General features: G+C 38.2%; 6 protein-coding genes and 1 long non-coding RNA gene across 10 annotated transcripts; 3 read left to right on the top strand and 4 right to left on the bottom strand.

The window, feature by feature from the left end:
- On the top strand, positions 1 to 7718 carry LOC124320856 (protein mesh-like). Of its 2 annotated transcripts, XM_046783761.1 has the most exons (21): positions 3 to 304; positions 1205 to 1470; positions 1560 to 1750; positions 1833 to 2007; positions 2096 to 2233; positions 2312 to 2480; positions 2548 to 2808; positions 2895 to 3231; positions 3313 to 3594; positions 3685 to 3817; positions 3888 to 4035; positions 4110 to 4298; positions 4387 to 4524; positions 4608 to 4744; positions 4822 to 4954; positions 5032 to 5167; positions 5247 to 5351; positions 5440 to 5489; positions 5563 to 5745; positions 7178 to 7325; positions 7427 to 7718. In XM_046783761.1, the coding sequence occupies exons 1-21, from the start codon at positions 175 to 177 to the stop codon at positions 7518 to 7520; spliced, it is 3543 nt and encodes a 1180-aa protein (XP_046639717.1). In that variant the 5' UTR covers positions 3 to 174; the 3' UTR covers positions 7521 to 7718. The 2 variants fall into 2 exon arrangements, with proteins under 2 accessions (XP_046639716.1, XP_046639717.1); XM_046783760.1 differs by lacking the exons at positions 7178 to 7325; positions 7427 to 7718 and adding an exon at positions 5977 to 6748 and having other exon boundaries at positions 1 to 304.
- Positions 7719 to 8440: 722 nt separating this feature from the next.
- Positions 8441 to 12526, bottom strand: LOC124320849 (PRL-1 phosphatase-like). Of its 2 annotated transcripts, XM_046783752.1 has the most exons (7): positions 12340 to 12526; positions 12160 to 12270; positions 10963 to 11118; positions 10194 to 10852; positions 9518 to 9684; positions 9283 to 9414; positions 8441 to 9219 (listed from the first exon to the last, which is right to left on the bottom strand). In XM_046783752.1, exons 4-7 carry the CDS (start codon positions 10434 to 10436, stop codon positions 9105 to 9107), a joined length of 657 nt encoding a protein of 218 aa, XP_046639708.1. In that variant the 5' UTR covers positions 10437 to 10852; positions 10963 to 11118; positions 12160 to 12270; positions 12340 to 12526; the 3' UTR covers positions 8441 to 9104. The 2 variants fall into 2 exon arrangements, with proteins under 2 accessions (XP_046639708.1, XP_046639709.1); XM_046783753.1 differs by lacking the exons at positions 12160 to 12270; positions 12340 to 12526 and adding an exon at positions 11213 to 11292 and having other exon boundaries at positions 10194 to 11118.
- Positions 12527 to 12960: 434 nt separating this feature from the next.
- LOC124320851 (protein archease-like) lies at positions 12961 to 14071 on the top strand. Of its 2 annotated transcripts, none has more exons than XM_046783755.1 (6): positions 12961 to 13130; positions 13224 to 13337; positions 13420 to 13444; positions 13501 to 13558; positions 13639 to 13785; positions 13848 to 14071. In XM_046783755.1, the coding sequence occupies exons 2-6, from the start codon at positions 13286 to 13288 to the stop codon at positions 14025 to 14027; spliced, it is 462 nt and encodes a 153-aa protein (XP_046639711.1). In that variant the 5' UTR covers positions 12961 to 13130; positions 13224 to 13285; the 3' UTR covers positions 14028 to 14071. The 2 variants fall into 2 exon arrangements, with proteins under 2 accessions (XP_046639711.1, XP_046639710.1); XM_046783754.1 differs by having other exon boundaries at positions 12965 to 13155.
- LOC124320852 lies at positions 14054 to 14764 on the bottom strand. The gene is made up of 2 exons (XR_006914050.1): positions 14326 to 14764; positions 14054 to 14261 (listed from the first exon to the last, which is right to left on the bottom strand). It is a non-coding gene; the product is annotated as an uncharacterized LOC124320852 (long non-coding RNA).
- Positions 14765 to 15434: 670 nt separating this feature from the next.
- LOC124320782 (zinc finger HIT domain-containing protein 2-like) lies at positions 15435 to 16742 on the bottom strand. The gene is made up of 3 exons (XM_046783672.1): positions 16549 to 16742; positions 15981 to 16485; positions 15435 to 15910 (listed from the first exon to the last, which is right to left on the bottom strand). The coding sequence occupies exons 1-3, from the start codon at positions 16623 to 16625 to the stop codon at positions 15470 to 15472; spliced, it is 1023 nt and encodes a 340-aa protein (XP_046639628.1). The 5' UTR covers positions 16626 to 16742; the 3' UTR covers positions 15435 to 15469.
- An 80-nt stretch (positions 16743 to 16822) lies between these two features.
- LOC124320980 (ras-related protein Rab-14) lies at positions 16823 to 18580 on the top strand. The gene is made up of 7 exons (XM_046783895.1): positions 16823 to 16975; positions 17097 to 17240; positions 17313 to 17400; positions 17461 to 17522; positions 17585 to 17679; positions 17798 to 17985; positions 18077 to 18580. Exons 2-7 carry the CDS (start codon positions 17135 to 17137, stop codon positions 18183 to 18185), a joined length of 648 nt encoding a protein of 215 aa, XP_046639851.1. The 5' UTR covers positions 16823 to 16975; positions 17097 to 17134; the 3' UTR covers positions 18186 to 18580.
- Positions 18581 to 20120: 1540 nt separating this feature from the next.
- Positions 20121 to 22680, bottom strand: LOC124320979 (coiled-coil domain-containing protein 6-like). The gene is made up of 8 exons (XM_046783894.1): positions 22222 to 22680; positions 22015 to 22164; positions 21713 to 21945; positions 21454 to 21629; positions 21197 to 21332; positions 20971 to 21110; positions 20739 to 20899; positions 20121 to 20671 (listed from the first exon to the last, which is right to left on the bottom strand). The coding sequence occupies exons 1-8, from the start codon at positions 22459 to 22461 to the stop codon at positions 20489 to 20491; spliced, it is 1419 nt and encodes a 472-aa protein (XP_046639850.1). The 5' UTR covers positions 22462 to 22680; the 3' UTR covers positions 20121 to 20488.
- Positions 22681 to 22941: the final 261 nt, after the last annotated feature.

Raw genomic sequence — 22941 nt, 5'->3', positions numbered from 1 at the left:
CGCCAACGGCATAGGTAAATCAACCTTTCTTGAGTAAAGAGGTGGATCCGTTTTTATATATTTAACACTGGAATTGAGTGTAATTTTAAGTAGTTATTTGGCCCGCTAAAGACTAAAAACACTGAAGAGAAAAGGAGTGTGGTGAAATTTTTTTAAATCATTTTGAAAAACACCATGAAACATCTAAAGCTTTTCGGGGCTTTGGTGTTCATTGTCGTATTCTTCACGACGATAGAGGCAGGAGGCACAACGGAACTTCTTCAAGATGACGATTTCGACATCAACGACGCAATTAATCATTACGGTAAATCGACGTTCATATATGTTTTTCTATTTATTTATTTTTTTGGACATTTCACGCCCAAAAAATGAAATGGGCAATTGAAGAACGCAAAAATATTTTCTTACATTGGAAAAATTCAATTACATTTTTATGGCTAAATTGCATAGAATTTTTAATTGGTGATATTTTGCTTTACTGCTGGTTTCAACTCAATTTCTTTAGTCAAAACTTATTCAATCTCAAGCTACAGAAATTACGAAACACGTTTGACCACACCCAAACCTAGTAACAGATATAGATAAAAATGGACAATCTCTAAAATATTTTGAGGTCGAAATATAGTTAGGTTCATTGTTTTTGCGGTTATTTGAAGTTGCTTTCAGTCAATTATCGAAGTAATAAATTTGAATTAAGTGTTCAATTATACAAGCGTAATAAGAATTTTACGAATAATTTTCATACGACAAAAGAACGTTGCTTTTGTTTCAGTGATTGCATCATCCAAGCAAGTGAGGGGTGTTTAAACTTGGGAAATAGGTGTTGGATGATAGATACAGTCATGTATTTGCATAGTTCAAACTGCCTCAGTTCAACCGACACATTGACCAACAACGCCATTGACTCAGAGATATCAACAGATAATGTTGGCATGGAAACGGTTTACAGCTCTGACCGTGTCACGTCGTAATATACACACACGTCCAACTGATAATTGTTGCTCATAGATAACGCAAGCGCGTGAACCTACGCGTTTTCTTCGGGTGTAATAAGAGATTGCGTCCTACTTCCTGCGATCATCAAATGTTTTGTACCGTATTTTGTTTACCATTTACAATTTGGAAATTACTGGCCGACTGTTATCACTAATGCTCTACCGGTTCAAAATGCAATGATAAAATGAATCCGTTTTGAATTATGAAGATCCCGTCAACTCCAGAGTGGCTCCTCCCCGCGTCGAGAGGCAGCTCCAGATGAATGACCCCGCCTATCAACCGCGACAGTCGTACGATTTGAAAAAAGAGGAATTGGATGAAATCCGCAAAGAGAAAATGTATCCGTTTTACGACAAGGATGCGGAGAGGAAAAACGGAGATCTCGTCACCGAAATCAACGACAACAGCGCTCAAGTTCAGAAACAACTCAACTTCTTGCTGCCTTTCTTTGGTTTCGGTTTTAATTACACATGGGTAGGTTATTCGTTCATTGGTTCAAAGCTTTGCAGGAATAGTTGTGGTGATCAAAATGTCAAACTAATTATGTTTTGTTGGTCGTTTAGCTTTCCATACACGGTTTCCTCGGTTTCAGCGACTCCATGGGGTCGTCTCCGTTGCCACCATTGCAGTTCCCAGTTCAAACTTGGCCAGCCGATAACGATCCGTCGTTTATCAGTCCATTTTACAGCCGCTGCCGTATTGGTAGAATGAAGGAGAGTGACCAAGATAAAAGGGCAACTGGTGTATATTTCCGGTATGAACCGGCTACTTATGACATTTGTTTGAACAAACGCCAGAAAATGAAATAGTAACTCAATAATTCAATTCAATTGTAGACTTGAGCGTGACTTGCCGGCTCGTTACGATGAAGCAGGCGTCAAAATGCGAGAGAGAATCAAATGGGACATTCGCGAAGCCATCGTCGGAGCAGAAAACTTCTTCCCAAAACACGCCATAATTGCAACGTGGAAAAACGTCAGTTTCGTGGGTGGATTTAACGCGTTGGAAACTGTACGTATATTCATTTCTCATTTAAATGTATAATATTTTGATTCATTTGTACTTATTTCGCAATTTTTTTATGCTAAACCTTTTACAGACAAACACCTTCCAGATCGTCATAGTGACTGATGAAGTCCGTACTTATGCCATGTTTAATTACGCTCATCTCGGCTGGACAACGCACGCCGAAGCTGGAGGAGATACCAATAGTGGACAGGGAGGAGTTCCAGCATTTGTAAGACCCTTCTTTCGTGGCAGTTTGCGTGACTCAATTTTTCCGGTATTATCTAATTAATAACCATTATTTATACAGGTTGGCTTCAACGCAGGAAACGGCACCAGAGCTTACGAATATAGGCCTTACTCGCAAGACATGAGAATTCGTGATCTGACGTACAAGGGTTACGCTAATCAAATACCTGGCCGTCACGTCTTTCGTATCGACGAACGCGTCATCAGTGGCAACTGCTTTGATGATGAAAGTGCGTTTTTTAATTATAATATGCTTCTAAATTCATCTAAATTCATCTTAATTCATTTTTTTTTCAGCTGTTTACACGTCACAGCCTCTTGTGTTTGCCCCTGAAAGTGGCAACATGATGGGCGGTATGATGGTCAACGTGACAGGACCGTGTTTCAGCCCCGATCGACGAATCATCTGTCGTTTTGATACGCAAGATGTCGTTGGAAAGTACATCGATCAGAATCGAGCCGTTTGTATTATGCCCCGCGTCTATGCCACCGGCTATGTCGATTTGACCATCTCCATCGACGGAGGCAACTTCAACTGGAAAGGACGTTTCTATGTCGGTACGGAACTCAAATTCAATTTTTCTTATTTCATCGATTTCATCATTCAAACGAAAAAATTATATTTTATACATTTCGTTTGATAGAATCTCCTCAAACGGCCCCGGAGATGGTCTGGTTTCAAACGGAAAACTTCCAGGAATTGAGTCCGTCTGAGCTTCGACTGCGCTGGGACAAGACCAACTTGACGGTCGACGAAAGCGCCAAGGTCCGCATCTCCGTCTGGGGTTACCGCGAAGACACGGTTACCCCCAAACTGGAGTACATCGACATGCTGCTAGACGGCGTGGTCAACAACGGCGACACCAAACTTTACCATTCCGACTATTTGAATCGCGACAATGGCCCTAGTCACCGTCAGTACACTTTCGGCTTCATTCAAATCAATTTGACTACATACGACCCCAAAGTTGGAATGAGTCCGTAAGTATTGACGCATTAACTCAATACGACATAGTACCATCAAATGTTTTCACCTAATAATACATTTTGATGTTGATGCAGAATCTTGTGGAGCCGACCGATTCCTCTTGGCTGGTACATGAGTCCTCAATGGAAGCGATTCGACGGAGACAAATGGGCTCACGAAAAGTGCAACAACTGGATCGATTACGACCGGCAGATGCGGCCGTTCACTTACGAATTGCCCATCTGCCCCTGCATGATGCATCAGGCCGCCTCTGACAAAGGGCGTTACGTCCCCGATTTCGAGTGTGATCGTTACGGCAACGCCAAGTGCGAGTACCATCACGGCGCCATTATGTGCTACCGATCAGGGCTCTCCAGGTAATATGATGAAAATCCCGTACATCTAGCAATTTTACGGTTTGATTTATTTTATTTTATTTAACTGTGTAATTATCGTTGTAATTAAAGTCGCGATGGTGCCGGCCAGCAGTGTTGTTACGACAAAGATGGTCTGCTCATGATGACGTCCGACAACAAGTGGGGTGGAAATCCCGGCAGGTCACACAACTTGGGTTTGATGCCTTGGAATGAAGCCGGAAAAGTACGAATTTTAAGCTTTAAACAATCAACCCAAACCGTTGTCATATTAATTTGGTATTTTTTAAATGAAGGTCCCCAGTCTTTCGCATTGGCAAATGGACGTTGTACCATTTTACACCTGCTGTCTCTGGCAAGATGAAAGTAGTGAGGACTGTGAAATCTTCCGATTCGAACGCCGAGCCTCGCAAGATTGCGTCGGCTATCAACCACCTGGCGCAGGTTTGTTTCAAGATTATTTGAATGAGTTAGAAGAATATGGTCAGAACAAATTTCTTAAATTTTCACTCCAACAGCTGCCGTTTTTGGAGATCCTCACTTCTACACGTTTGACAACATGACCTACACTTTTAACGGGAAAGGCGAATTCGTACTAGTCCGAGCTGACACTGTCCGTCACAAGCTCGATATTCAGGCCCGTTTTGAAGCCATTCCCAATAACATTTACGGCACTGCGCGTGCGACAGTTCTGACAGCAGTTGCCGGTAAGCAGATTAAAACACACACACACAAAAAAATACATTTGAAATTTGATTTAGTTTTAATGGTGGACTTTTCAATTTTTGTATGCAGCTCAGGAGAACACCTCAGTGGTCGTAGAAGTTCGTATTCGTCCTTCTTACGCTCAATGGCGGTATCGTTTAGATGTGATTGTCGATCAGCGTTACGTCTACTTTGATACGTTCAGCCGACACGTCCAGAACTTCAAAGGTATAAAGCGAATAGAGTTTTACGACAGACGGTAGTTATGTAGAGTGTGCCTAACGGTTAGAATTTCCATATAATCTGTACAGGTGTTACGGTCTATACTCCTACGTCGATCTTGAACCAAAGTCACGTGATCATCATGTTCCAGTCAGGTGCCGGACTTGAAGTTGTCGAAAACAACCGCCATATGTCGGCCCGCGTCTACCTTCCTCTCAGTTACATGGTAAGTAGGCTAGTTTGTCATGTCAAACCTAATGTGTGAAATTTAGATTCAAAAATAACAATTTGAAAATGATTCAGAACCAAACTAGAGGACTTTTTGGCAATTGGTCCACCGATCTTTACGATGATTTCACGCTACCAGACGGCACTCCCGGCCCATCACTTGACATCAACAATCTGGAAAGTCTTCACAATTCATTTGGAATGAAATGTAAGTCATTTCAAAAAATTCAAATTTACATTTCATTTGCGATGATAAGAAATTCTAATTTTTAAAAATGTCTTCAGGGGCTGTGGATGACAAATCCGATCCGTACAAGGGCAAAAGTTTATTTTACCACGAAAACGGTCGCTCGTCTAACTTTTTCTACGATGCTACATTCCAGCCCATTTATGATGTCAAGCCTCTTTTACCAGTTAACTAGTAAGTTAACAATTAAAACGCCGAGTTATTTCTTTTTAGCACTTTCTAATGTTTATTTTTTCTCCATTTCATTGTATAGCACTAGCCTCAATTCAACACAGATCGAGCAAACCTGCGGTACCTCCTATCAATGTTATTACGATTACGCAGTCTCACTGAACCGACAGTATGCCACTTATGCCAAGTAAGTTTAACTATAGCTTTTTAGCAGTTCAATTCTGTCGAGGTGTGATGATTTCATTTGTCTAACTTTCAATCATTTTCCTTGTTAGATACTACCTGGACGAAATCGTTAACATCAAGTCTAATAACCTGAAGATAGGTAATGGTTTTTCTTTTAAATTTATTTATTGTGAATTTAACAGGCTTTAAGAAATAATCGTTTTGGTTTGTAGTCATTTCCTGTGGTGCATTGCCGGCTCCTAAAAACGGCCGCAAAAGCACTTTTGCCTACACCCCTGGTACTTTTGTCAAGTTCGACTGCGATCCCGGCTACGTTTTGACTGGAGAGGATCGTCGCTGGTGTTACGCTTCGGCCGAATGGAACTGGGCCCTATGGGGAGACGCCCAATGCATACGTAAGTTTTCTTTGTTGTTAGTTAACTTTCTAGTGGATACTGCAGCTCTAGGGTTACAGCATTATCTTGTTTAATAAGTCGTCCGTAATTTAAGATTAAGATTCGTCTGACAAAAATTGCCCAATAGCCCATAATAGCAGCTAATAGTTAGGGAACGAATAGGAATCCTGTTATTTTTGCTGTTTGCCACCTCGCTTAAGTCCGATCCTTTCCTACTGTGTGTGTGATTAGCCGAAAAGGAGTATGCGGCCGAAAAGGCCGGCATCATCGCCGGTATTGTGCTGGCTGTGCTGGTTCCGCTAATGATCCTGGCCTACTGCTGCTGCCGACGACAGCGCCGTAATCACAAGAAAGGCTTGGAGAACAAGACTCTCAAAATGTTGACCACCTCTCGCCATTCGCTGAACGAGTCTGCCAGCCACGGTCCCGGCCCGACTACCGCTAAAAGCGCCCACGCTCACATAGAACCTGATTGGAAGAAAGCGGACGTGAGCAGTAGTCCGTTCAGCTCGGGAATCGGCTCTGTGACTCACATGGATTTGGTTCGATCTTCGCCGCCCGATCAGGGAATCAAATCCGATTCGACGGGGTCTTCGACGTTTGACCGGGCCAGCACCCACAGTCCCGTGAGTAGCAATCTGAGCGGCAGTAAGGCCAGCCCCACCGAAAGCACGTCCAACAGCAGCCACGGAAGCCGGGACCGGGCAGCATCAGTACACGCTCCGGCCAGCATCGCCAGCAACGGGTCAAAGAACCGTCAGCGCTACGACGGCATTTATTACACGCACGAGCCCATCAGAGGCGCCCCGGTCATAGATTTCATAGACGACGACACCGATGTCGAAATTAACCACCGAAATACCGAGGTGTAAAAAACCACGAATCAAACTCAGCTGCAGCAATCACTCCCCTAATCATGCCACACTTCTAAACCAAAGAAATACAGATGCGTATTTTTCTAAAAATCAATTAAAAAACAAAAATGATAGCTAGTGAAAAAAAACACAGATTATGGATAAGTACCTGAAAGTACTTATTACTTAAATACGGATCGCCCATGCATATTGATTGACAGTCGTTTATTTGCAATAGCCCTCCCTTTTCAGTATGTATTAATAATTCCTCATCTTCATCTTACCGAATGGCAAAATACATTGATCATTTAAGAAAGCAGTGAAATAATTTAACCCCAAAGCTTAACCTTGGCGCTTAAGTTTCATTAGAACTTTGAGACTATGTTAAGACTCTCGAAATGATTAAAAATTGAAAGTTAAGTAAATCATAACTTCACCCGTCTCTAGAAATTAGATCATCTAACTAATATTACAGTATTTTTAGACAATTTTAGTGAATATTTAATATGCTAGTTCAGTTAAAATTTTAATTTCTGAATAAGTCGGAAATTTGACACATTTTGAAAATCCGTCAATAGCGGAAGCGGAGTACAAGGCTCTCCAAGCGGGCATCATCATCGGATCTATTTTGGCCGTGGCCGTTCCGGTGGCCATCATCCTGTATTATGTGTGCCAGTGTTTGCGAGAAAGGCGGGCTCGTCGTCATGACTTCGGATACGACAACAAGTAAATAAACTCTCTCTCTCTCCCTAGTTCGGTTCATTTCAAAAGTCTTCCACATACACCTACTACAAAATTGGAAATCTTTGCCTGACACAATTTTTTAGAAAACCGCGTAGTGTCCCGAAAGCCACGACACAGGAGGCAAGGATTTCCCCGCGTTCATCACCTTCCAATTCGCCGATAGAGACCCAAGCGTAAGTCGCAGGGGGGGAGCGTGTATGAAAATGTTATCCACTTATTTGTTCGCACAACCCTTAATCACTTCATCGAGGCCAATACTTATTCATGAAGCGGAAATACCTTTCCTTCATCCCCTAGTAATTCCAGTTTTCAATAGTTTGACATTGTGAACCTCAACTAAAAATCCATGATCCAAAAATAAACAACTAATCTTAATAGAATCTTGTCATTATTTAGAAGAAAAAAAATGCTCTACCGGGTGCTTAAGCGGATGCAAATTAGAGTTACGTTTAAAAAAAAAGTTTATAAGAAGCGCGAGTTATAAACCTAAAGTTTAAGTGTAAGCCTTACTGACACAGCGACAAAGAGAGATAACCAAATACTAAGCGAGTAAATAAACCATAAACACCATGCCAAACGATTGACTATCTTAAATAATTCCAGTCAGACGTATTATATAGACTACTAACCCTTAGAAATTAGAATGAAGCTTCGAAGCCAATAAAGTCCATATGCTCCATCCTAATAAAAGCTTTGGAACTTGTATAATATTACGCCAAATCGTCTGTTTTGTGCAAGTATAATCGAACAATTTTAAGAGTACACCCAAACAAGTTACATTGTACTTGAATGACTTGGTTCAGAATGCAAGATTACGAATGTCAAAGTACTAGACTAGTGTTAGCTCACATTTCACGTGGTTTCTGTTCGTCAACAACTCAACATTCTGCTATGAAATCTGAATAACCATTGCGGAAACTCGAGTTTGCTCGAATTCAAATGAATGTAACGAGAGAGAGATTTTTTTTTCTGACGCTTGAAGCGAGTGTATTTTGCCATCCCACATTGGACAGCGCAGCACACACGGCACACGCCGCTGTACTCATTTCGAGTAAAGGTTTCCACGAAGACATGATGAGAAACCGATGACCAAAGAATTTTCGCGGCCTGGCGTGCGCCTTCCAACTCATTATATTTCATGGGAACATCCAAACAGAGTGATACTAAGCAAAACAATTAGATCACTCAAGATGGTAAGCATTGTGTGAAGAAGAAATGATAGTGTGTGAAAATAACGTAAAATGGAGACGAGAGATCCACAAATCTAATGTAAAAATTACATCGGGGAGGGGGAAAAGTCGAGCAAGAATAAAGAGATAGCATTACAAGAAGAGTCAGACCAAAAAAGAGCCAGCCGGAGCCAACCGTTTTGGGGGGAGTGTAGACGAAAAGAGAGAAAAAAAAGCCCGATTAGAAGAAACAGAGAAAATCAAGTTGAATTACACCCAAAAATAAGGACAAAAGACCCCGTGCAGAGCCTTTCGTGCATTTTCAAAACTGAAAGGTGCTAATCCACGAACGTGAATTTTGAAACAAATACAACCGGGAATCTCTGAAGATTAACTAATTGTCGTACAGTAAGCAAAGGTAAGTGTTCATAAATTTAAGGGGGGAGGGAGGGGAGAGAAGCAAGGGGGTATAGCATACACCGCATTCATTATTTCATGGTGTCGAGTAAGATTATCGATATATTGACTGGGCTTTGCCATAAAATATAGAAACCGATTTCCAGCGTTAACGTCACTCATGTTCATTGGCAGATCACTGTATGCAGCAACCGTTCTTTGCGTGTCCATTGCGAAATTTCAGACGCGATTTGGGACGATACTTTTCTAGGTAGGCTAGTTGCTTAGAATTGATGGCACCGCGACGTTTCCTATTTTTGTTTTACAAGTTCAGATTACATTTTGTCTTGCTGGTAATTTAAGAAAAGACGTACTCTCGGATTAGTTCGACGGCATCTTCGTACTTCATCCCAAGTTCGATTAGGGCTAAAGCCACCAAAACGGGCGCTCTTCCTAAACCGGCCACGCAATGGACGGCCACACACGATGATGGATCACTACCAAATCTTTGAGAGAACAAAACGAAAACCGAATTGGCCATTGGATTAAAAAAAGGCAAAAACAAAACAAAACAATAGTAGGCTAATGAAAAATATTCTTTCTACTCACCTTCTCCGGAGAAGGTCGAACCAGTGGTCAACAATTTCTGACGGAGGAAAAGTGCCGTCATCGAAAACCAAATCCGTTACCTCGATGCCTTCCTTACGCAGTTCTTCGATTTTGTATGTCGGTTCGCATACTCGCACTACATCCATGACATTGTGCTTTTTTAATTCCTTGGAAATGTGCAATAAAATAAACACTTGATTAAAATTGCAGCTATCCTAGCAATCTAAAATACATTCGAAACTAGCAAAGATTCCCCTTCGACAAAGAGTAATTAATTATAAGCGCTAATTGCGTTTTACGTCATTTTTACGATGCAAATAAATTTTAATAATTCCTTATCCGCTGATTACTTGATCAGCACATCACTTGCAAATGATGAAATTTGAGTTGCAATAGAATGATGAAATTTAACATGGTGGAAGCCATAACTTTGCGTCATGCTGAATTCCTACATTCCTTAGTCGTTATTGATAAGTCAGTTATTGACAAACTTTTCCTATCGACTTAAATATCTCGATATCACCTATTGATTGTGAAATCCCATTACTGACTCACATCAAAAGATGACTTCATACAGATTGATTAAATCATTTTGGTGGAGTTTTAAGCTCCTTTTTCTCATAATAACTAAAAGTCGCATTAGTCGCGTGTAAAAAGAAACGTAAGTCGGACATACTTCAATAAAATTCGTTATAGTCTGGTCGGTGGGACGGTCGGTGATGAGGAAGCGCATTTCCTTGTAGGAGATTTCAGAAGGAGCTGGTCGGATAATCTTCTGCCTCATGGTGTTCATCGCTGGCTTGCAATCGCCTTCTTTGTCGGTCAAAATTTCATTCACCCTCCTTTTGTTGGGATAGTGAGAACGCGAGCCAGATTGGATTGGGTACACTGAATCGACAGAACAGGGCTCTGGATGCATTCCGTCGCACAAAAACCACTGAATAGCTGATATTACACGGACACTTATTCGACAAAAATATTTTCGTAGAAAAATAGATAAATCTGTTTCTTTTCTTTCTTTAATATGCAAAAAGAATTGCTCAACGTTTCACAATTGGTTGATGGCACTTAGGTCGATCAATCAAGTCGGCCCAGAAAAAAAAAATGGGAACTGCTAATGCGGTGCTAACTTGTGGGAGGGCTGCTGTCACTAGAGATTCCTCCGGACAAGTGTGGATGATGTGTCGACAGGATCCAAACGATTATGATGGTTGTTATGGTGGTTGCCCCTTGGTGCACCAGCCTTCAGCCCTCAAGGCTGCTGATGGTCGTCGTCGGAGGAACCGGAAACCGGACCGGAAGAATCTTTCGAATCGGCCCAGTGACGCCAGATTGCTGTAGTGGTGGGGAAAGGAAAAAGAAGTGTACTCGAATGCACTCAAGACTCTCTCCTCGGTGAGTCTTGTCGCTGACAACAACCTCACAATTATAATTCCACACACTACCGTCTCCTGATTGATTCACACAATGTTCTGATGGAGATTGCAATTGGTTGAAACTATTTATCGGTTCATGACGAGTTGCATTTCATGCTGAGCTTGGCAATAATCTTCGCTGCCCAAATGAGCTACCAGGTATCGGTGCCGCCACTCCTGGCAACGCTAAATGGAGAGACAAAAATGATTTAGAAATGTTGGTAACGAAACTTCTTATTAGATCACACGAAATCTATATGATAACAAGTGAACAACCAACCTCTACGAAAACGGCAAAATAATTACTAGGGAAAATAACTAAGTCTGTTCAATCGCCCTTTCCACTAGAGCTCGCATCTTCGAACTAAATGAAGGGAAACCTTCAGTGCTTCAAACTGGGGTATAGAGCTTGACCTACTAACCTCGAATAATTCTACACGTATTAGCTTCAATGTCACCTATTCACCGTTTCAAGTTTAACTAAAAAAGAAAACTGGATTTCCTTGTTTGCCGATTGCCGTAACGTACACACAAGTGTTTTGTAAACAGTCAAAGGCTGGCCCAGAATCGGGGAAGCAAATTTTTCGTGAAGCTTATTTTTCAGTTGAAAGACACGTCAACTAAAAATAACTCGTCTTTCGCAGGCGAAAAGTCACGAGAATGAAGTGCGTACTTATTTTGGCCACTTGCTGGCCAACGCGCAATACTGTGGCTCGCCTGGAAACGATTGGAACGTTTTGGCAAATTTCCCAAGAGCCAATTATAAATAATATTTTACTTGGGTCAAACTAGAAAAGTTTAACATTGGAGCTTTAATCTTATTCTGCATGTAATGAAAAATGAAGTAGTCTACTTTTGAGACTACACACTTTAAGAATTAACCAAAGTGCATAGTTATAGACCGAAACACAAATACAAAGGAAACCTAGTTGAATATGGACCATGTGAAATATGTGATTCTCATTGATAAAAGTAGAAGATGTCTAAGTGTCAAATTTCTAAAAATCTATTTCCCCAAGTAGTTCACACTATTCTGATGTTGAAGACAAATGCAAGTTTAAAGCAAGGGTGGAGTTCACCATTTCATACGTTTCAAAGACACACAAAACGTTACCTAACAACTAGAACTACAAAGGCTTCTTGAACTTGAACATAATTTAGGTTGGTAAAAAAAAGTACTTATCAATAACTGGTAAAATAAAATACATCCCCAATCAAATTTGTTACCTGAATGATGCCTGAGCACATTGAAGTAGAAAAACCAACGGCGAATGGATACAAACAGTCAATGGCGGATGTAAAGAGAAATAAGACGAAAATACGTCCTCTCCGTTAAGACTTGATTAGGAGAAAAACAGAAAAACTTGTAACATTTTAACTAACGATTATTAAATGTAGCACTCATACCTAAAATATGCATCAATGACGACCACCAACCGTTGGTTATATGTGGAAATGACAACCAAATAGATTCGCCTTTATCTCTGACGTTAATTCACAAGTCCAACTAGTCAACTATACTAGTAGGTGACTGTCGCTACCGTAGTTCACCGATAGTGAACGAACGAGTCGAGAAGATAGAATACTGGGAAAAGTTCGAGCTCTGTGCCAGTGGACTCACTGAAAGGAAGACATCTAGCGGTAAAGCAAGTAAGATTCTGTACCCGAAAGGCCGGAACTAACGAAGTAGCGATGGTCAGCGGAAGTTCATGTTAAATTAAATATAAAGCGAAATCATTTTTTTACGTTGTACGTATTTCTGATGTTAAACCATAAAGTAAACGTACATTCTTGGTTAAACTACCTTAGCAAGACGGTGAAAAAACTTTCTATTACAGCGGCATCTATCGTGGATTGAATTCAAATATCAGTATTGCCACGACATTCCCTTAAAAACGTTTAAACTCCTTAACCGACCTAACTAAACACTGACCTAATTTAAATTTTAAATGACCATTTTTGAATGGTTGTGCTAGTAGATTTCCACTACAAGGCTGTCAATGTTGCATAAGAGAAAACCTTCATTATTGTCACAGACAGAAGGAAGATGTCGTTATAATCGAGTTTTTACTGACTCGTGGGCCGTGGCTTTATTTACCTACTTTGATCACGTCTGCTTTCTGCTAACGTTCATTCAATTTAAAAAAAAAAACGTGTTTATGAAAGAGTACAATCACTTTCCTAACTACAAAACTAATGTATATAAGTAAAAGGATTAAAGAAGTTGGTTGAAATTTGATAAATGATTTAGATTCCTTAAATATATTCTGTTCAATTTCTAAAATATCCAGGCATCAACTTTTGCAGTTATACTTGATAAACATTTGAAAAGATTGCTCCCTTCCCTTTGGAAATGACAGATCTAACTGAAGAGGAAAAAAAGATTCCTGTTGAGAAATATGAATGTAAGTAAAATCATGATTTAAAGTGATTAATTTTGAACAGTGATTTAAAAAAAAATTGAATTGTAATCTTTATTTGCCTCAGATTTGGATCATACCGCTGATGTTCAGTAAGATTGTTCAATTATTCTTTTTTTCTGTTGGCTAAATGTTTTACTTTTAATAGGCTTCATGCTTGGGGGGATTCCTTGGAAGAAGCCTTTGAACAATGTACTCAGGCCATGGTAATACTAGATTGCCACATATCCATATTACCTACTACCATTATTGTATATTTGCTCCTTTTCACTGATTTTATTTTTAGTTTGGGTACATGACTGAAATTGATAAAGTGGAAATCTTGGAGAAGCATGAAATTGAAGCTCAAGGAGAGGATATTCAATCATTGTTGTTTCATCTACTTGATGAGTTCCTTTTCCTTTTTAGTGCAGAGCCATTCTTTATTGCTAGGGTAAAGTCAACCTTCCACATGATTAAACTATTGATTTATTCTATTAAAAATTTTCTGTGTAGAAAGTGAAAATCACAGAATTTGATCGCGTCAACTTCAAAATTGTGGCAACTGGCTATGGAGAAACTTTTGATTTGAAGAAGCACCCTCAGGGAACAGAAGTTAAGGCTATCACTTACTCTAACATGCAAGTTCATGATGAACCAAATTTGCATCAAGTCTATGTTATCATTGATATTTAAGTGGGAAAATGTGAAATACATCTGGATCAGTTGCCTTATCTTAATTTATTGATTGGTAAGCCTTTAATTTTACATTATCAGACATATTTTGCAATTCATTTGATATCTTTGTAAGTTCTGGGAATCTGGTATTCAGATCTTGAATGCTGGTGTCTAAATTTTTCTTATAAATAAGTAGGTCATTTAATTTTTGGGTCCATTCATTTGTTCCTGCATTTACTGAACATACATTATCTGCATTAAAATATGTTATTTAAGAATTCATGATGAAATTCAAAAACAGAACTTCAAAGGTTACCTTGCATATCCAGAGCCTGGACTACATCTGAGTTGTTAACACAATTCATCATGTCTTTTTCCTGTTGCTCTGCAGTTGGAGGACTGGGCCTTTGTAAAAAAGTTGGCTTCCATTGAAACATTGTTTTATGTTACAATATTTTACCCTGCTATAGTCACTATAATTTGTAATAACACAAATTCAGAACGTTTTTAGATTATACGTAATTCAATTAATAGTGAAAATCACAGTTTTCAGAACTTAAAACAAAGTTCAAAGCAGACAACATTCTCAAATCTCGGGGTTGTGGTGTTGACGTGTTGTGGACTTTGGTGGATGAACGCACCAAGCGGGCGCGTTTATAACTATAAAATTTGATTTTTGTGAGGTCTAGTCTAGGTCTAGGAAAACGTCATTAACATGTAGAAATTAATTCCCTATTGAACAATAATTATTGTTTCATAAAATAGTCATAACTAGCTTTTAAGAGGGGTGATTTTGCCGTTTTGGGGCGTTAAGGTGTATGAATGGGAGTGATTATAAGATTTCGGGGGTTGCCATGGTAAAGTTTGCTAAAAATGATCGCGCGAAGCCGCGAACTACGATTTTGCATATCAGTAAATCAGTTGAATTTTTTTAAATACTAAATAATTCACACGAAAAATTTTTGTGTAATTGTTAAATAAAAGACTGCCTGTATTTTTTAAATCGAGTGTGTGTTACATGAAAGTTAAAAATAGAAGAACCATTTGTAGAAAAATGAAATTGTTAACTAAGGTTTATTTTATATTGTGGTTATTTTTGCGGAAGGGGTTAAAAAAACGCTATCTTAAAAAATTAGAAATGTAAAAAAAGCTCATGAAAAAATCTATTAATAGTTGGGGTAAACCCCCTTATCATATAAAAAAACCCAATCACATTTCGAAATCCACACACGCACAGTACTCGGCAGTTAATATTTATTTTCAATCGTGTACTCATGTGTTTCAACTTCAAGGATGCTCATACTGAGTGACGGCCGACGGGAAGTCGGTCAGGCAGCATGGTGAAAGACTGAAAGATAGATGATAGGACGAATCGAGAATGAATACTTGGTTTGGTACAATAAAATAATACAATATAATAATTGGTACAATTGGTACATGAATTTATTTCAAAGTAATATTCAACGAAATCTTAATGTGTGAACTCCATACTCGTTGACAAAACTCAAAAAGAATTCAACCTTCTTCATAGCAAGAAGCAACCGTTTTTTAGGAACAAAATTGGTCTCGATCCCACTACGAAGTAATTCAGTAACATCAGACAGGGAAGCTAGAACGAATTTTTTTTGCTTAAGAATCTGCACAATATCATTTTTGACTAATAAGCTTAATTCGTGTGATATCCCATCCAGCTTAAAAGCCGAAGAGTATGCGTGGTCTACAGCTTCTTGAGCTGAATTAAAAAACAAATTGGTACAAAGAATTTCAGATACTGTCAAGAGAATTTCTATGATGGAGTTTACGTTGCCTGTCCAATCTTGCATGAACAGACGGGAAATGCATGCATAACCATACAGAATATTCGCCAATCCATTGACTACTGCTTCATTAGGTTTTTTCTTCTAAAAAATATAAAAATTGCTATAAATGAATGCTAGTTATAAAGAGACTAGAAGATGAGAAAACTAGTACCATCATTGTAGAGAGTAGTGAAATTCCATTTTTGATAGGTGGAATATCTGATGATTGTGGAATGTCAAGGTCTTCTATCAGGTTTTTTGTTGTTTTTATCCACCAAGGATCCCAATTCGGTAAATATTCAATAATTTCTCCAGTGGATATTTTATTTTTAAAATCTGTTTTTTCTTCCTCGTTTAGACGGTCCCAGACTATATCTGAGTCATTCAAGTCAACATTTTCCATTCGATCCAATAAATCTTCCTGGTTGTCATCTTCAGAATCATCTGAATCAAGATCATTTTCATGCATCTCTCTGTTTTTCCTTAACAAAGATTCCATATTTTCTTTCATTTCCTGAAGAGATTGTGATTGATTGTGATTTTCTAGCTCTTTGAGGACAAGCTCCTTGAAGAAATTCTCTGAACATTGTGCATGTCCATAAGACCTGTAACACGTCAGTGAACAGTAAAGAACACTACATTTTGGACAAGTGTACTTTGATTTTTGTTCATTACACCTAAATGATAAATTGAAATAAATTTGCTGAATTTTTTGTTGAAAATTTACAATTTTCACTTACAATCCACATTTCTTTACAGTATCTGTAAGAATTAGTGTTTTCATCTCACGTTCAAAGCTTTCTGAATTTGTGTTCATTTTCCAGTATTTTTCAAATGTGTAGCTCTAGCTCACACGGGTCACGGTCTCACGGAACACAGACAGATCATAACATTTGTTTACCCTCGTCTGCTTGGGACACACAATACAATGCTGACTTGCAACATTTAAAAATTCTGCCTGGAAAAATTAAGATCAATGTAAATAAATTTTAGCAAAAACTGGCAACAGTACATGCCGTTGTGTCGTCTGGCTGGACTGACTGGAAATAATGACAGTTCTTTAACAGGGAGTTTTCACAAGTAGTGATCGAGTTACAGTTTACAGTCAACTTTGCTTTTTTGCTCACGCCCAGTTTCCGTATTTCATAAAAACAAACAAACAAACAGGCAAATTATTATTTTATGTTATAAGTCTTGTGAATGACTTGGTTTTCACTTATAAAATCTGTTGTCCTACATTTCGTATCGTTGCGTATATAGTGTCTTACCATCTAATTTGATTATACAGTAAGATACCTGAAAGGGAAAGCCACAAAGAAAACAAAAATGTCAGCTGGTCCATACAATTATTCTTACATCTTCAAATACATCATTATTGGTGACATGGGAGTTGGAAAATCCTGTTTACTTCATCAGTTCACTGAAAAGAAATGTATAAGACATTTGACTCATGTTGATGATAAGATTGCCTAATGCTTCTTTTTTTGTTTTCTCTTTCTGCTAGTCATGGCTGATTGTCCTCATACTATTGGTGTTGAATTTGGTACCAGAATAATTGAAGTGGCTGGCCAGAAAATCAAACTTCAAATTTGGTAAGCCTTTTTTGTAAGTATATTTCAGCCATAAGCATTTAATGGATTTTAAATTTGTAGGGACACAGCAGGCCAAGAACGTTTTCGTGCTGTCACACGTTCCTACTACAGAGGAGCAGCAGGTATTATTAGAGTAACATAACTTGTAAAGAAGTTGGTTCCCTAATTTATATAAATATTTTAGGTGCTTTGTTGGTCTATGATATAACTAGAAGATCTACATACAATCATCTCAGCAGTTGGCTATCAGATGCCAGAAATTTAACAAATCCCAATACAGTAAGTTTTATTTTACATTCTTTAGAAAAGGATAGATTGTGTTGTAAATAGCTGGTTTTGAAATAACATTTTCCAATTTGATTATGTACATACTTTTAACAAATTCTTTTATGCATAGGTTATTTTTTTGATTGGCAACAAATCTGACCTTGAAGCCCAACGAGATGTAACCTACGAAGAGGCGAAACAGTTTGCTGAGGAAAATGAACTTCTTTTTATCGAAGCTAGCGCAAAAACTGGTGATAACGTTGAAGACGCCTTTCTTGAAACCGCGAAAAAGATTTACCAAAACATTCAGGATGGCAGGTTAGAGTTCTTCTTGGCGTTTTCGCACGCTAGCCTTCTATGCTCTGCCTTACCATAACTGATTACATGTTTGATTTTCTATGAAAAATAGTTTGGATTTGAATGCAGCCGAATCTGGTGTCCAGCATAAACCACTTCAACCTGGGAGAAGTCAACCTCAAAATACACCGAACCCAACCAAAGAAGGTTGTGCGTGCTAGAGCATCGAGAGGATTTCTGCTTATACGGTTGCCCCAATCAGCAAGAGAAGTTACTAAATCCTATGTATTACAAATCTTTCAATACCTGAGAGACAGAAGGATAAGATAAATATGGTTGGTTCAAGGAAAAGTGTTAGTGTATATCTAAATTGAAATATACTAAACTTGGATGTTTTTTTTTGGGATTAATATGAAAAGATAAATAAAAATTAGAATCGTTTTTGACATTCCTACGGCTATTCGAAGTTTCATCAGCTAAATAAGTAATTAGTTTCATCACAACTGTGTAATTTTTTATGAAGCTTGCAATGGAAAAATTTAGGAATACTTTGAGCATATTCGTAGATCCGATGTGTATTGATTTTGTCATGCGAATACAAGCTCCTAAGTTTTAACCTTTCGTTCAAACACGAACTGGAGGTAAATCCATGAAAATCTGACTACGATGGTCTTTCTCGTGGAGTTTGTTAAAGATCTTGAATTCAACTTTTTAAATTGCAGAATTCAACATTGGAAATTTTCAAAGAAAACCCAAGGGATTTAATCTGCTCTTCTAATCTTCTATGAGCTGATTAGGTTGATTGATTATTTTATTTATTTTGAACACCATTTGATCATAATTTCATACAAGTACCATATTATCAATTTTTAATTTCATGAATTACACCGATATTTTCGACCAGGCCTTAGCGCTTAATGTGAAAGAATTTATACTTAAGTAAAGGTCGTCCCATGACATCGCAAACTGCAAATTGATTCAATTTAAAAAATGGAACCTTTCCATCCTTGGAAGAGAAAAGTTTTTTTCAGATGTGACGTTATACAAAAGCCTACGCTTTTGATTTTTTTTTCGTACAGCTACTTACATAACCAAACTCAACTTTTAATGAATGAATCTTCTGAATTTTACAATTCCGTCATCTCAGGTTATAAGCTAATGATGGGCCGTTATGCCCGTTGACTTGACAAAATAACGGGAAAGTTCGTTGACGTACACTGCTAGTCTTTTTGAGCCCGTTAATTTAGCGGATAACGAAATCATTTAAAAATCCTTTCGTTATTACAAAACTTTTTTTTTTTCTATGAAATAGGAAACCGGTCCGCTGTCGAGCTACAGAAATCAATTACAAGAATATTAAGAATAAGGTAAGACTATGATAATGTGAAAATGCTACATCGGCAACTCTAGCACGGTTTATGTAACTACTTTGAATCTCATGAGCTCTAAGAAACTATCTGTTTAAATACCGTTGAGTTTAAAGCGAATTAATTTTTTCAAAAAAATTCGAAATAATAGAACTTTGAACTAATTGCTCATTAGATAAAAATTCAGTAAAAACATTCAAATCCGTTATTAAAGAAAGAAATTTAAACGATCAAACCGTTAAAAAATAAGCACATTATCTTCAGGGCCAATCTACTAAGAAAATTCGTATGATTAGGGTGCTTGACATATCCAACAAAAAAGTATTATTTGCAAAGTGACGTTAACAAAACGATTTCAAAACAAAGACCATATTAACTACCCATTAGGCCATTACTAGCGGAAGCCACGAGAATTGGAACGCCAATAAATATTTTAACGTGTCGGAAACCACACGAACAATTCTTTTATTGATACCATGACAATATTAAATCAATAATAAGCCTTGTTTAGTTGTGTGTATAGATTGATCTGCGTACATTTCTCGCACACTAACCCCGAGAAAATCTAAAATGTTTTAAAAACCACACGACCACACCGTAGAGGGAAAATCGCACGCAACGGTACGAACACTTTTCTTTTGATAGCCTACGAAATCGCACGAGCATCAAGTTCTGAACGAACTCGGTAACCTTTCTTGAATGGCCATTTGAAAAATTGAAAAATCAAACAAGCTGGCTGGCTAGAGAAAAGTAACCAAAGATGAAATCAACACGAATTCAGTCTTAATCGACCCGTTACAATATTTTCGTATTGATTCACGAGAAAAGACGTAATAAGCATAAGCATAATTCCAAGAATATTGAGAGAAATTGAAACACCCGAACTTCAAGATGCTCAAAAGGTTGCACTTAGTAAATCTGCAAAATCCAAAATAACTCCAGAATAGAAACTCGAAAGCCACACTTGGAAATAAGCAGAAATACAGAAAGACCGAGGAAAAAAAACGTAGAAAAACCTTAACTGCTTCACCAAAAAGGTGTATGACTGAAGGGATAGTTTTGGAATTGAAGAGTAAGTTTTAATTCTTCGTACAATGTGCCAATTTGATGATGTAAACTGGTAAATGGATCGGAAGTATCCAAAACGTACTGAGTTATTATATGCGCCCAGATGATGTATCCATAGGAGAAGACGTGCCAGAGCTACTACGAGGATGAGAGACTGAAGCAGCTGGCGAAGTAGGATTTTGTGAAGATACGGTCTGTGGTGGAACGGCTGGCTTGACAAATCTCTCTTGTGATATCCGGATAAGCGAGCGTGGGATACCAGTGGACAAACCCTGCAATCAGAAAAGCATTGTTATTCGCACGAAAAGACCAAAAGAGAAAAGCAAATTTCAAACCAACCGCATGGGGTGGAGATGACGACGGAGCACTGATTGCATGAGCGCAAGTTGGGCATCTGCCCATTGGGCTGGGCGGACTAAACGGATCTCGCCCAGTGTTCATTATCGATGACGGTGCAGTCGGCACACCCACCAAACCGTCCCTGTTGTAGGTCAACAAACCTGCACGATTGAAAAATATAGAAAAATCGTTGATATTCTATTTGAATAAATGATGGTTTAATTTGATGTACTAGGGCTTAGGGGTCGATTGGTTGGAACTGGGCTTGAAGTTGTACGCGAACGGTTAACAGGTGTTACCGAAACCCCTAAAGAACCCACGTGTCCGTATCCGGTTAGTTCATTATAATGACGTTCTTCTTCCATTTCCAAACTGTCGTAAGAAACAATACATTATTAAAGCAATAGAATAAAATTTGATATAATTTATTGTTTGCTAAGTGGGATTTCTAAGGTTACCTAGACTCTGATTCCGACAAATGTCGACAAAGAGCTTCACGTCGCTCCATTTCCATCTGAAGCCGACGTTGAAGACGTAGATTTTCGTCTCGTATATGTTTTTCTTCCTGGACATAATGAGCCATTTTTTCCTCTTCTATAACACGAATTAAAATAAGCTTTAATTCCAAATACAGAAACACATTTCAAGCTTAAATTTAAATTAAATTAAAAAAAAAAATAAAATGAGGAAACAACAAAAAAACAAAAAAGCTTACGCTCTTGAAGTGACAAGGTAAGCTGATGTTTCAAACGGGCAACTTCATTACGCAACCACTGTATGTGGGAAGTTAGCTGCTCAGGTGTTGAATTTGCCGGGGCACCTTCACCGTTGTTCGCATCCCGAGGGGAAGCAGGAGCAGATACCGGTTGATCAAGCTTGATTTGTAGATTCCTAGAAAATTTACCAGAATTGAAAAAAAAAAATTGTGTTGACTTGTCAAACAAGGAGCCATCTAACATACTGTTTTTCAATACCTTTTTTCGGTTTCTAGTTTATCCATTCGTTTCCACAATTTATTTACAAGTGCTTCTTGCTCCTGCTCAAGAGTGTTTTCAAGTTCAACTTTTTCTCTTCTTAACTGCTCCAAATTATTTTGCTTTGTATGAGTTTCAGCTTCTAATTTCTCAATCTTTCGCATCAACTTATTAACTAAACATTCCTGTTCTTGTTCAAGTGTTTGTTCAAGTTGAACCTTCTCCTGTCTCAGCTAGATAAATAGAATTTCATATTATAGAATAAACTTCATTAGGAAATGCCATTTGAAAGTTAAATGAACCTGGTTAAGTTTCCGTGACAAATCATTTGTAAGGCACTCTTCTTCCTGTTCATAATTCAATGCCAAAGTTTCCTTTTCCTTTTTGAGTGCCTGTATTTTCTTCAATAGTGTGTTACTGATAAATTCTTCTTCTTGTTCTGCTCTGGCTTGCTAAAAATAAATACATGTCAATTAAAAGAACAATAATTAAAATATTAATTTCAATACAATGTTGACTGAAGCTTGTCTTAGTGACCGATTCTCTTCTTGTAACTGTTTGACTCTTAGTTTATACGTATCCAACTCAACTTTGAGAACTTTATTCTGCTGTTGTAAACTTTCAATACGTTTGTGGAGTTGTTCTCTCGAAACTGGCGATGGAGGCATCATATGAGGTCCGCCATCCACGCTGCAATCACTTTCACTAGCACTATCAGCCATATTAACGCTGTTCCGGCCGCTTTCCATTATACGTTGGGTAAAAAAATGTTATACAGTAACCAATTTCTCCATTCAAAGATTCAGAGAAACAGCCTTAACTAAATCGAATTTCTCTAAAACCTTGATTCAGTTTCTGGAGAAACAAAGACGTTTGCAGTCAAACATCTACAATCGGTTAGACATTTAACTTTCTATCCAGCTAGTTTCACGTTCAGTCTAGCCAAGAGATGAGAGGATGAGTTCAACTTTTCTTAATCAAACAGAGTTGCCAAAGAACTCGGAAATACATTTTGCCAAATAATATTAATCAAAATTTCTAATTTCGACTTTTAATGACTATTTTTAGATCAGAGACTTAGAATTTGGGAAAAGAATTTTTTTTCCCTATTTTTCACAACAAAAAGAAAAATACCGGATCAAGAAAACTGCATATACAATTTACACACCGTGCAAAACAAAATTGCCTTTTGAAATCTCTGGTTTGCGGAAATACAAATTATTGATCTG

This window comes from Daphnia pulicaria, chromosome 1, assembly GCF_021234035.1.
Source record: "Daphnia pulicaria isolate SC F1-1A chromosome 1, SC_F0-13Bv2, whole genome shotgun sequence".
In the NCBI taxonomy this organism is placed as follows: domain Eukaryota; kingdom Metazoa; phylum Arthropoda; class Branchiopoda; order Diplostraca; family Daphniidae; genus Daphnia; species Daphnia pulicaria.
This window is presented reverse-complemented; position numbering and strand designations above follow the sequence as displayed.

Bases quoted from the DNA above. Each gene is read 5' to 3' on its own strand.
- LOC124320856 (XM_046783760.1), top strand. From the start codon at position 175: ATGAAACATCTAAAGCTTTTCGGGGCTTTGGTGTTCATTGTCGTATTC. The intron at 1,471-1,559 runs GTAGGTTATTCG...TTGGTCGTTTAG, and splicing joins TCGGTTTTAATTACACATGG to CTTTCCATACACGGTTTCCT. The intron at 2,481-2,547 runs GTGCGTTTTTTA...TTTTTTTTTCAG, and splicing joins CAACTGCTTTGATGATGAAA to CTGTTTACACGTCACAGCCT.
- LOC124320849 (XM_046783752.1), bottom strand. From the start codon at position 10,436: ATGCATCCAGAGCCCTGTTCTGTCGATTCAGTGTACCCAATCCAATCT. The intron at 9,685-10,193 runs GTATGTCCGACT...CACATTTCCAAG, and splicing joins CTATAACGAATTTTATTGAA to GAATTAAAAAAGCACAATGT. The intron at 9,220-9,282 runs GTACGTCTTTTC...AAACAAAAATAG, and splicing joins GCCGTCGAACTAATCCGAGA to GAAACGTCGCGGTGCCATCA.
- LOC124320851 (XM_046783755.1), top strand. From the start codon at position 13,286: ATGACAGATCTAACTGAAGAGGAAAAAAAGATTCCTGTTGAGAAATAT. The intron at 13,445-13,500 runs GTAAGATTGTTC...TACTTTTAATAG, and splicing joins GATCATACCGCTGATGTTCA to GCTTCATGCTTGGGGGGATT. The intron at 13,786-13,847 runs GTAAAGTCAACC...TTTTCTGTGTAG, and splicing joins AGCCATTCTTTATTGCTAGG to AAAGTGAAAATCACAGAATT.
- LOC124320782 (XM_046783672.1), bottom strand. From the start codon at position 16,625: ATGAACACAAATTCAGAAAGCTTTGAACGTGAGATGAAAACACTAATT. The intron at 16,486-16,548 runs GTAAGTGAAAAT...TTTATCATTTAG, and splicing joins ACTGTAAAGAAATGTGGATT to GTGTAATGAACAAAAATCAA. The intron at 15,911-15,980 runs GTACTAGTTTTC...TATATTTTTTAG, and splicing joins CACTACTCTCTACAATGATG to AAGAAAAAACCTAATGAAGC.
- LOC124320980 (XM_046783895.1), top strand. From the start codon at position 17,135: ATGTCAGCTGGTCCATACAATTATTCTTACATCTTCAAATACATCATT. The intron at 17,401-17,460 runs GTAAGCCTTTTT...TTAAATTTGTAG, and splicing joins AAAATCAAACTTCAAATTTG to GGACACAGCAGGCCAAGAAC. The intron at 17,523-17,584 runs GTATTATTAGAG...TAAATATTTTAG, and splicing joins CTACTACAGAGGAGCAGCAG to GTGCTTTGTTGGTCTATGAT.
- LOC124320979 (XM_046783894.1), bottom strand. From the start codon at position 22,461: ATGGAAAGCGGCCGGAACAGCGTTAATATGGCTGATAGTGCTAGTGAA. The intron at 21,946-22,014 runs GTTCATTTAACT...CTATTTATCTAG, and splicing joins TGTCACGGAAACTTAACCAG to CTGAGACAGGAGAAGGTTCA. The intron at 21,333-21,453 runs GTAAGCTTTTTT...TTCGTGTTATAG, and splicing joins TACCTTGTCACTTCAAGAGC to AAGAGGAAAAAATGGCTCAT.